This window comes from Nannobrachium achirus (assembly GCF_963921795.1).
Source record: "Nannobrachium achirus genome assembly, chromosome: 9".
Classification (NCBI taxonomy): Eukaryota; Metazoa; Chordata; class Actinopteri; order Myctophiformes; family Myctophidae; genus Nannobrachium; species Nannobrachium achirus.
The window spans coordinates 47,726,308-47,738,764 of record NC_137818.1 but is presented as its reverse complement, the minus strand read 5'-3'; the positions used below and the strand labels follow the sequence as shown (position 1 = coordinate 47,738,764).

The window sequence follows — 12,457 nt, the reverse complement described above, 5'->3', positions numbered from 1 at the left end:
TACATAACACAAGTCATTAACTTGCCATATCCAGTAATAAGACATGAACAACATTAGTATGTCAACTTAAAGATTAAGAAAGTGCATTAGTGAGTACACTTACATTACATAACACAAGTCATCAACTTGCCATATCCAGTAATAAGACATGAACATTAGTATGTCAACTTAAAGATTATAAGTGTATATATGATTATTAGTATTAAGTCGATATTTAGTTGTAAATAATAGCTTAAACTTGTGATGATCACAATTCAACACACAGCTAGATGACAATCTACAAGTGATGTTGTTAGACATCTGAATGTTGATAACTAATGGAATGACGATAAATATAATGTTAATATGGAAATAATGACATGCTGTAGTGACTACAGTGTAGTCATCTAAATTTTACACTGGCATTGTACAACACACATTTTAAAATGGAGTACCACTGTTATGATTATACTGGTACCGGTACCAGTATAATCATAACAACAGAAGCAATTAGCCATGTAGTAGTAATAAATAGAGGTACAAAAAAGTGTAGTCTGTCTTGGGAGGCTGAAGTAAACTACACATAATGATAACCTACAGTTTATAACAAAGCTAAAAGGGATAAGTATAGTTTGTGGAGGTGTGGTTGGAGGACGAGTCGGGAATAGGGATGCATTCGTGCCCAGCAGTGGTACAACGGACCACAGGTGGTGTACGAAATGCCCTGTCCACCCCACTGACACCTGGACCAAAGTTTGGGACTATGACACCATGAGTGAGAGCCAGAGAAATGGCACAATTTCCCCCTTCTGAGCTCTGAGTTTCAATTAATTGACGAATGAATACATGCGGACATTAATGCGGAGTCGGACCACCTCACCTATGTGCGTGTCCGTCTGGCCGTGTGGCCCGGGCACCTGGACGCTGATCTGTCGGTCGGGCTGCGGGATGCACTTCAGGCAGAACGAGTGCAGGCAAGGCAACAGTTTGGGCTCGCAGTCGCGGCTCTGGAGGTTCTGTTTACACACAGCGCACGTATCCAATAAATTGAGGGGCTGGGCTGGCGGGGTGGTTGTGGTAGTAGTGGTAGTGGTGGTGGTGGAGGTGGAGGCGGCGGCTGTTGGCGTGGTGGTGCCCCCCGCTGGAGCCGCGGGAGGAGGGGGAGACATCTCCGTGGTGAGTCCGCCGCTGCTTCCAGAAGAATTATTAGACGCGTCCCCCGCAGCAGCGGCAACAACAGCGGCAGGAGGAGCCGGGGACGGGGTGGTCACGGAGGCGGGCTCCGCGGTGCTGTTCTCCGCCGTCGGCGGACTAGCAGCGGTGCTGTTGCTGCTGCTGTTGTCGCCGTTAGCTTGAGCTTCGGCGCCGTTAGCGTCCTCCTCCCCTCCTCCTCCTCCTCCTCCTCCTCCTCCCGCTGCTGCTCCGCTGGTGGCGGGTGTCGGGGGTGCCTCAGCCTGGGGAGGATCAACAACATTCTCCGTGGGCTCGGCCTCCTCGCCAACGGCCGTCGTTGTTGGGTTCGGGTCGATGATTATTACCGCGTTGTCGTCCTTCGACGCGTCCGGGTCCCCGTTATCTTGAGCCAACGGGGCTGCTGTATTATCCGAATTGCTGGAGGTATCCATACCCTCCTCGCCTTTGTTGTCCGCCATCTTCCTTCCTCTTTGAACCGATTCACGTCGTGCGTAAGCTCTTTGCGGAGAAGAGCGTCATGACGCCATCGGGGGACGTTTATGAAGTTAACCGCGTCACCGCCAGGCGAGCCTGGTTTTGGGTTCCTTTTACTGACCACAGTGACCAGCGCTCACATCAGGTCTAAAGCCCCCCTACTGTATCCGCTTATCTGCGCAGCCCATAGAGTATGGCGCAGCCTCGTACACGCACTCACAGAGGCCGTTTCCGTATCCGCCCTAGACCAGATCTGCAACCTGAATGGGGAATTGGTCACATGACTAAAGTGAGAGTAAGCGCTGTAGTTAATTCGTTTGATAAATGAAAACACAGTGTATGTAGGTAATATTTGACATTTTTACACGTGTTTGACTATTTATGATACAATACGAAGGTAGAGATAGGCTACACATAACTCGACATACATATAAATATATTCAAAAGAAAAAACACAAACATGTTTAGGCTATTTGACCTATTGCAATTTTATCATCTACCAATTTATGTTATTTCTGTCAAAGCACACACACACACACACACACACACACACACACACACACACACACACACACACACACACACAATCACTAAAATAGTTTTTCCTTTTGGGGGGCTATTTTGGTGCTGTAGAATATAGCACCTATAGCTTTGAAGGTGCCTTCAGGCACCTTTGTCAAATGGTATTTATATCATATACGTGCTAATCTTGAACCTTTGTCAAATGGTGCTATAGAATCTTTACAGGTGCCATATTGCCCTATATTGCTTAAACAAAAATGGTCTTAAATAATATGCAAAAATGTCTCTGCTGCAACCACAGAGGAAGATATTTTGCTGGTACCATTGCCAAATGGTCCATGTTGAACCAGGGCAGTTTCTCAAACATATTTTTATGACAAGGACCTCCAAATTAAGTGTTTGGCTGTGAACCCTCATCTGAAAATAATTTGTGTCAGGGACCCCAACACAAAATTTGTGTGGTTATAACATAGAAAAAATATTCAGTTTTTAAAAATAACAGATTTACAAGCTCACAATGTGGTGCATTGCAGGGATCCCTGGGCGGGCTTAGCTGGACCCCTGCATGCTTGGGGGGACCTTCAGGCAGGGAGTTAGTTCCAGGGGACCCCTGGGGGATCTTTCAGTCCTGCTACATTGTTTTTGAAGCGGTGAAAACCGCTTCCAATGAGTGGCTTTGTGTGTCCCACGCCCATATATGGTCATTTCAGCCCAGAATGAACAGGTTTTTTCAAAAACAAAATGTGTGTTTAATGTCCATATATGGTCATCTCAGTCCAGAATGAACAGGTTTTTTCAAAAACACAATGTATGTCACCTCATGTCCATATATGGTCACTCCAGTCCAGAATGAACAGGTTTTTTCTGTCCCGTACGTCCAGAATATCAGTCCAGAATGAATAGGCTTTTTCAAAAAGCAAAATGTGTGTCCCATGTCCATATATGGCCATTTCAGTTCAGAATGAACAGGTTTTATCTGTCCTGTCCTGTCCTGTCCTGTCCTGTCCTGTCCCGTCCGTCCGTACGTCCGCACGTGTGTAGTGTCCATCCCGGTCTGATGATTGGATACTTTGAGGATTGGTCAAGCTTCACATGACAATTCGGCCCTCCAGATAAAATCATTAATTCCTTCAGAATATAAAGAATGTATAGATCACAGAGTTCATAACTCTAGAACACATAGAATAAAAGTTCACCGCTTCACTTCGAACCGAGGTTTGATTTTTACATTTTATCCACATCACAGGGTATGGTTTATTTGGCCGTACATGTAGGGAAACAAGACATAAAGGGTCTAATAACAGTGCGATCCCACCATGTGGATTTCAGACTTCATGTGGGCAGTCATCTATCTATTAGGGAAAATCTACGTCCGCGTGTCTGCGCTGACGTCATCCAATGGGAATGATGGATTTGTGGATTGGTCAAACCTCGCGAGACGTTTGTGCCGGGAAAACCCTTGAAATAACACAGAGTGATGTCATCAATCGGGTGATGACGTCATCATCATAAAAGCACCATCAATAAAAGTGTGACCTGATATAAACGTAAAGGGTGATGTCATAATATTGAGGCATACAGTATATAAGGGCCATGAGAGGGGCCCTCTATGCCCGTAGCATAGCATATGCCAGATGGGCATAGATGGGCATAAACGGGCATATGTCTGATGGGATCCAATGGGAAAACCCTTGAGAAAACACATGGTGACTTCATCCAATGGGAAAACCTGTGAAAAAACCCAGAGTGATGTCATCAATCGGGTGATGACATCATCATCACATAAACGCCAATGAGGGACCAGTATTCTAGGTGACGTCACCATCAATAAGTGCGACCTGATATAAAAGTAGAGGGTGATGTGATGTCATAATATTGAGGCATACAATATATAAGGAAGAAGGACATAGAGTCTGCACACTGGTTAAGCTCCATACGTTTATTGCTGGTCAACGTTTCGATCTTAATAGATCTTCATCAGGACATGTTGACACAAACGGACATATGTCCAATATACTTGAGGATTGGTGGCTTCACATGACACTTTGACCAGACTAATAAGTGGCCAATTTCCATGATTGGTCAGTTTACTATAAAAAGGGAGAAGCAGGCACAAACCTCTAGTATCTATGATGTAAAATAAGACAGCATTTTGGTCATGGTTTCAGCCAGATCTCAAGTAGCTATATATAGCCATTTACTGCCTGCAAAGTGAAGCCTGCAGTAAGCCACTTGCCGCAGGTATCTGGAGTTGCTTTGGGCTGTCCATACAGCCCCCTGCAATGCTTGAGGTAAGTACAGTTTCCATACCAGGTTGACTAATGATGCTATCTTACTCCCTGCATCCTCCATGTACCCTTCCTCCTTTATCTCGCCTAACTCCTCTTCCTCCACATCCTCTACCTCCCACATCTACCTTTCTTACCTCTTCCTCCCCCTCATGTTCCTCTTTCATGTGCTCTACCTTCCAAAATCTATTCTTCCACCTCCACCAAGCTATCTACCAATCTGGAAACACTTTCATTCTCTTGCTCCATTCTTTCGTCAGGCTCCATAACTTTCACAAAAACAAATGGACTTCAGGTGACTCCTTTTATACATAATTACACTAAGTGCAGGGGCTGATTAGTGAGTGAACTTAGCAAATACAATTACAGAGTTCAATGTTCTGTGCTTTAGCCTACTAACCCACCTGACTTCAATTAAGTGATTCTTATACCATTGCAAATGATAAAAGAAAACACATTTTGAACTTGGTGTAGTGTTCTTTTAAATGGTTGGCACATTTTAGTTTTGTTGTTTGTGTGAAAACAATTACAAACTTACTAACAAAGTGTTTAGTTAACTGTTTTGAGGAACTTAGTTTAGAGAAAGACAGAGTCTAATAATGGAGTGTCTCCCCTTTGGATCTCTGACATCGTCTTGATGTTGTCATGTTAATGACCCCACTATTACCCAGATATGGAAGATGAAATGTGGGGTTTGGCCCCTCCCCTTTATGATAAGTGCTAAACCGCTCCTACATCTTGTCTTTGTCTGTCCCACACTTGGCTGAGTTGGCTCATTTGCCAAGCTTCGCAGGACGCTTAATGAAATTATCTCACAATAAAAAGCACTGCTCACTTCACACTGAGTGTGATTCTTCTTCTGGGGTGCTTCTGTGTTTATGTGTGTTTATTAACAACAACATTCCATCATCTTTAATGCAGTAGTGCTGACGGATTTCGCTAACAGCAGAATCTGGTTTGCGAGATTAGCCCCACAGACACTAATCTCTCAATTCTGCTAACAGCATAATCTGTCAGCACTACTGCCTTATTCATTCCCACCAGGCACGAGAACTATAACGATATCGTTCGCCATTGTAATTTTATAGTCGGTGTGAACGCTGCCATTTGCTTGAGTTTAAAATGGTTTTCAAACAATATATCTTTATAGTTATCGTGCCTGGTGGGAATGATGCTTAAAACATGTAATGTTGTTAGTAGGAATAAACAAAGGAGTATCCGGAAGGAAGTTGGATCGGAAAGGAGGAGGATCCAAACCTAAGTTCCTGTTTAACACAAAAAAGGAGCTTGTGCCCCCAGAGGCAAAAACAAATATATTCTTTGTAATGGGTAAACAGAGACTATCTTCTAATCTAGACAACTCGCGTTTTATAGTAGCCATGCCATAAAAAGTGTAATCTGTTTTATTCGTGTAGCCTCCACTGCCCTAGAACACTACAGCATCTATTAAGATGGTTGTCGATCACCACCAACCACCAAGTCATAAAACGTCCATAACAGCCCTGCAGATTTCATAGGACCTTGAACCTTCTACAAATAACATTTAAAATCACAGCGATTGTGATCAGTCTTCATAAGTCATACTTCCTTTTATCACATAGCAGGATATACCCATTATTAAAAAAAAATCGGCCTGATGGTGGCACTAAATGGGACAGATCCATGTTGATGACATGACTCTAGACATACTGTGTACCGCTTGATTTTAGGGCAAAATCTGTAGGAGCAGTGTCCAAAAATGTGTTTTGCAAGAATTGGCCTCATGGTGGCGCTAGAAGAGGGAGGGCCATGTGAGAAATGAGTGGGGGTTGTGGTTTGGCAGCCAAGGAGTGTGTGTGCAAAGTTTGGCAACAGTGGCAGAGATATGAGTAGGGCAAAAGTGTGACGTGACGGACAGACGGACGGACTGGCTGACAGCCGGTGGAGGTTTTGATAGTTCCTGCGACCTGGCGGTCGCAATCAGCCTCCAATCTCGATTATGTTTGTACAATCTGTGGGTATCAATACAAACTGTAGCTGTTTTGTCCCCTCAGTATTTATGGCCTTTGCTTCTGCTCATTATGTGGACATAAATAATTAAAGGGAATATGCAGTGTGTCTCTGTGAGTTTCCTTCTCTTTCATTTTCTTCTTGTTATTGCTGAACTTAATTAGTAGATTTAAAAATGTATTTATTTATTTGTCATAATAATCAATTACATGTAGTTCAAATGTATTCTCAGGGTTTTGGGGAGAGGGGTCTTTTCTGAGCCTTTATTTGTACAGTGGGGAGGAACAGGAAACGAAACTTGGTGATGATCGGTTGAAGCAGTTTGCGACATTTTCCCTTTTAACCACTTAAGCCCTATTTTATACTTTTTCTATGATGGTGTCGTACAGAATAGTAGAGATCTTTTGAAAACCTTTTTACATTTTCACCTATAATGACATGCCCAGGCCAAAATAGGGATGCCAAGGATGAAAGTGGTTTAGGGCCACTCCCTCTCCAATTGCTGTGACCTTGCTTTGGTGGAGACTGGAGAGGCTCAGTAACTGTGTCCCTCCCTGAGGTTAAACCCTACCAGACTGGTCACAAGTGAGAGTCCAGTCTCTTAATATATTTAACGAGGTGTTTCACTAAAAGCTTTCTAATTAACACGGTTGCAGCCGAGTGTGCACACATACACACCATAAAAAAATTCTGCACATTAAATAAATCAACCTTGTTTGGAAATGTATTTTCTAATACAAACTGGAATAAGTTGATCACCATGTTAACGGACAACTTTGTTTTTTTACAACAAGGGTTCATATTTTAGATAGTCATTAGAGAAAATAAAAGACGAGTATTAAAATGTTTTCATTTACTTTGTTTTAGTGATATTAATTTTGATTGTGGCTAACATGCAAGTGGCCGTTTTTTTAGACACAATAAGCCCATTCCCAAGATGCACCACAATCTTTCATGGGCAGATGTGACTTATGGGGGCTGCTATAAATAGTAAAAAAGAAATTGCTGGATTATTGTGTCTAAAAAGACATATTTAGCCACTTGTACGCATGCCCCACCCACTGAAATAAAAATACTATGTTGTCCTTTAATACTGTCTGAAATATAACTATTTTTTTTTTTATGAAACCTATATGGCTCGGCCGTATGTGTAAAACATGGGATATGGCAAACCAAACTTGGTTAATAAAATGATTTGGGGCGCATTAGCACGCTAGTGTGACTAATAACAACACACAGTCAAGGACTTGCAGAGCTCAGTAACATTGTAGTACTTAGCTTTCCGATAACAAACTGTCTTTACACCTTGGTAAAACAGGATCCATTCTTTTTGGGTCCAAACATTCCCTCAGTAATGTAAATACATATGATTTCAAGGTCAGAGTTGACGATATAGTAATCTCAAGCAAAGAAGAGGTAACCTATTTGGGCTGTATTCTTGACAACAAACTGAAAGTTTAAAAAACAAGTGATTAAAAAAGTAAATCAAAGAACAAGATTCAGATGCAGAATTTCCTCTTTGTCAACAAATGTGCTCTGAAAGCTCTTGCTGGAGCCCCCATTCAATGCCACCTATGCTTGCACCTCTTGGTTCTCCAACATCCCACTCATGTCACTAAAAATCACACCCGTGTGAAGTGGAGCTGTGTGTGTGTGTGTGTGTGTGTGTGTGTGTGTGTGTGTGTGTGTGTGTGTGTGTGTGTGTGTGTGTGTGTGGATCATGTGTACCGATTTTTGTGACATTTGAAGAAAATATGTAGGAAAAGGAGCAAAAAGTGTGTTTTGGAGAAAATTCAAGATGGCGGAAAATCTATCATGGCGCAAATGGGCGTGGCCTATATGGGGAGATGCTTCATGACCCAAGGAATCCAGGGAAAAAATATTTTTAATTTTCCGACCTACGGTTCAAGAGTTACAGGCCAAAACGTAAAGTGGGGTGTTATGGCGCCACCATGCGGCCAAATGACACAATTATTTTTTATTTAATCCTTGAAATCATTATGAACCTCCTCTCCAAGTCTTGAAACTCTAGCCCCTATGGTTTGCGAGAGACAAATAATTGAATGTGAGTTTTTGCGATTCCCATTATAAGTCAATGGGGAAAATTAATTCACTAATAAATTAATATCAATTAAACTATAGAACCTTTCTCTTAGAAAAGTAATAGCCCACGATTCCCGAGTAAGCCGTTCGATTTGACATATGGCGCGAGTGTGTGGTGGCAAAACTGTGGGACTAGTGGCGTGCCGAAGTTTAGGAAGTTCAGGCTACATACAGACAGACAGACAGACACACAGACAGACCCACCCACACGGCCACTACACGTATAGGGAGCCTGTGCTTCACACAGCTCCAAAAACTAAGCTCCAGACCTCCCAAAACAAGCTAATTAGACTACCTCTCGGCCTGGAGCCCATGGCCCACCTCTTACAACACATTTTGCTAGTCTGGGATTGCTCAGGGTAGAAGACAGGGTTAAGCATTTAAAATCACACCCTTGTGAACTGAGCGGTGGTTTACCCACCAACCCCCCCCCCTCCCCCCTTCCCCTTGGGCCGCAAAAGTCTAGAGTTCAGGCCGCTTTTTTTGAAAAAAAAAAAAAAAGTTTTTTGAAGAAAAAAAAAAAGTTTTGGGAAAAAAAAGGTTTTTTGAAAAAAAAAAGGTTTTTTGAAAAAAAAAAGGTTTTAAAAAAAAAAAAAAAGTTTTTTGAAAAAAAAAAAGGTTTTGAAAAAAAAAGTTTTTGAAAAAAAAGTTTTTTGAAAAAAAAAAGTTTTTTGAAAAAAAAGTTTTTTGAAAAAAAAAAGTTTTTTGAAAAAAAAAGTTTTTTTGAAAAAAAGTTTTGGAAAAAAGTTTTAAAAGTTTTTGAAAAAAAAAAGATTTGGAAAAAAAAAGATTTGGAAAAAAAAAGTTTTGAAAAAACTCGGGCGTGCTCAAACAGTAATAACTGCGTATTACCTTACTGTACTTTACTGTACTGTATACTGTACCTAACTGTACTATATACTGTACTCTACTGTACCTAACTGTACTGTACTGTACATATTCTGTGTTCTATATCTATGAATTCGATGTGTTCTAGATCTATGAATTCTGTCACCCCCCCCCCCCCCCCCCCCCCCCCCCCCCCAGGCTAGTCTCAACAGCACCCTCTTACCCACCAACCCCTCCCCCCTTCCCCCCTGTGTGTGTCTGTGTGTGTGAGTGTGTGTGTGTGTGTGTGTGTGCGCGTGTGTGTGTGTGCCTGGCCTGGCCTGGCCTGAAAACAGCGCCCCTCCCTTAACATGTGTGGTCATAAAAGGTACTACACCACAGGCTTGAGGCTACATACAGACCCACCCACCCACATACAAACATACCTACACACACGGCCACGCTATGGAGACGGTGTGACCACAGCTCAAAAATAGGATTGGTTTTCAAGATAGTCAAAGGGGCCCTCAATATACCATCATACTTGACCTCGTGACACAATACTAGAGGGAGCGACAACAACGATCTGGCATATAACCCACTATAGAACAAACATGGGTAAATTCTCAGCACTGCCATCAAAGTGTGGAATGCCCTGACATATCCCTTAACATGTGGATCACTGACTTCCTTCAAAACAGGCCTGAAAATCCATATTTTAGGAGACCAAAAGGGGAGTTATATAGTGTTTTATATTAATCGATGATTGTATATTGGTGTTATTTTTATGCTAATAATAATAAACTGAATCTTTTTTTTTTGTTTTGTTATCCTTTTAGCTCAAATGTCTGAATACCATGTGCTGTTTACATTTCTGTCTAATAAATGATCAATGATTTAAATCAAATTGGATTCATTTTTCCCCCCTGAAAAGCACATATTCTGGACATTTTGGGCAAAGATATGAATACCCATCGGCAATGTGGAGAAAATGTGGGACATTTCAAATTTGTTAAGAGTGATAGTGGTAGGCCTATGTGTTCAGGGAGAGAGTATGAACCGTACGTATTAATAGAGCAGCAGTGGTCGTTAAAGTCTTAGGCTGTAGGCTGGGTTCATGATGTCATCAATAATTCATTAGTACTTATTATAAAGTGCCCATAGTTTGTTATTAGTTTCTCCTGGAGGTACAGTCTCTCATTTAGATTCATTAATTATTTAGGACAGCCTATTTTTGTCAGTGGTGACTGATAATACTGTAGCTGGTAAGATATTGGCAGATGATTAGTTACTGCTGTTCTGCATAAATGAGACTGTTTTTGAAGAGCTAATGTTGATGTAATCAGTTATTCATGAGTTATTATAAAGGACCCATAAAGTTATTAGTTTTCCAGGAGATATGGTATGTGACATTTAAGATTAATTGGCAAATGGTCTGCATTTTTATAGCATCTTTATCCAAAGTGTTTTGTGTTACATTCACCTAGCCTGGCTTGGTCATACTATACTATACTATACTATACTACTATACTATACTATACTATACTAATGCAGCTACACACAGACAGCAAAGCTTTTTTTTAAAGATTATGTTACTGTACTGTACTGTACTGTACTGTACTGTACTGTACTTAAGTTTAATTGTGAGGTATTTATACTTTACTTGAGTATTTCCAATTCCAATACTTTTACTTCTACTCCACTACATCTCGGATCCAAATATTGTACTTTCACTCCACTACATTTATTTGAGCACCTTAGTTACTATAGTTACTTTTTAGATTTAGATTATTATTATTATAAAACAATTCAGCCCTATATACATTTCGGCCATTGTGAGCTGGTAGATCTGCTATTTAAAAATGACTGTTATACATTTGAAAACTTGAAATGTGACATTCTGCATAACAAGTACTTTTACTTTTGATACTTTAAGTACATTTTTATACAGATACTTTTGTATGTTTACTCAAGTACAGAGTATTTCTATATTGCAGTATTGATACATCCTCCTGAGTCAGTTATTTTGTTAAATAGTAAGCTACCCCAATCATCAATGAGTAATTGTATTACTTTGAGGGTAACTAACCATTACTCGTTAAAGGTGCTGTAATTTATATTATTTGATTAAAACAAATACATGTATTAAAAGTTAAAGCTCTATATTCTGATCGTTCCTATATGTTTGTTCAATAACAGTATCCCCAGTTTAATAAACAATTTCATCCGATCAGGAAAGAAACCCCATTCAGCAGCTTCAATTTTTTAATAGTGTTCAAATTCTGGCACTTCCAATTCCTTTATCCGGTGGGTATTCAACAGGGGGTTTGCAACCCCTAGGGGGTCCTCAGTCATTGCAGGTGGGCCGCCAAGTTATTGTTTGATGGTAACAATTATTTATTATTTATTTAAGAGCTAGGTAGGGAAGCTGAGAGGGATGGCATATAGGAGGAGCACTTATAACCAAATTAGTATTATTATCTTCAATGCCAGCTCTGTGCCTTTTGTCATCTTTCCTCTTTCTCAAATGCCCTCTAAAGGCTTTGAACTTTCCAAAGCAATCATGAAAACCAGAGACAGAAAGATGCTTTTAAAAATGCCCATAAAAACACACCAAAAAACACGCCCTCCACATCTTTGCTCTTTATAAATTACCCTTTGATGATGTTGAACTTTTCCTTGGTACAGACCGACAGTGCACTTGCCCACCGTCCAAATATGCCAGTGATAAAATGGAATTCTTTATTTTGGGGAGCCTACCACCTATGCCTAAAAACACTCCTGCACACCATTCTCTAAAATTGTGCAGAGGTGGCTGCAAATTTCAGTGGAAAAAACTGATAGAAAGAATTGCTCTCTGCATAAGGTATTAAAGGGATATTCCACTTTTTTTTGGAAAGTGGAATATCCCTTTAAGTAAGACTCCTCGCAGAGACTAAGAAATTTGTATTTATTTGAATTTAATATGCTCATGAAGTGTTCTGTGCTCAAAGTGAGGGGTACAAAAAAGTAGGTTTCGGTCCTAGGACCTTTGTCAGTGCTATACAAGTGGATCACAGACAGGCAACTTTCTGTTATAGGGCTCTAGATCAGCTCAGGTG

General features: G+C 40.9%; 1 protein-coding gene across 4 annotated transcripts in view; it reads right to left on the bottom strand.

The window, feature by feature from the left end:
* The window catches only part of trim33 (tripartite motif containing 33), a gene marked incomplete at its 5' end in the record, with an annotated part of 41,646 nt that extends 40,015 nt beyond the window's left edge, over positions 1 to 1,631 (bottom strand). For all 4 annotated transcript variants that reach the window (XM_080733241.1, XM_080733244.1, XM_080733243.1 and 1 more), the window contains one exon: positions 860 to 1,631. In XM_080733241.1, the coding sequence (XP_080589367.1) occupies positions 860 to 1,631 (772 nt within the window). The remainder of the gene's footprint in view (positions 1 to 859) is intronic.
* Positions 1,632 to 12,457: the final 10,826 nt, after the last annotated feature.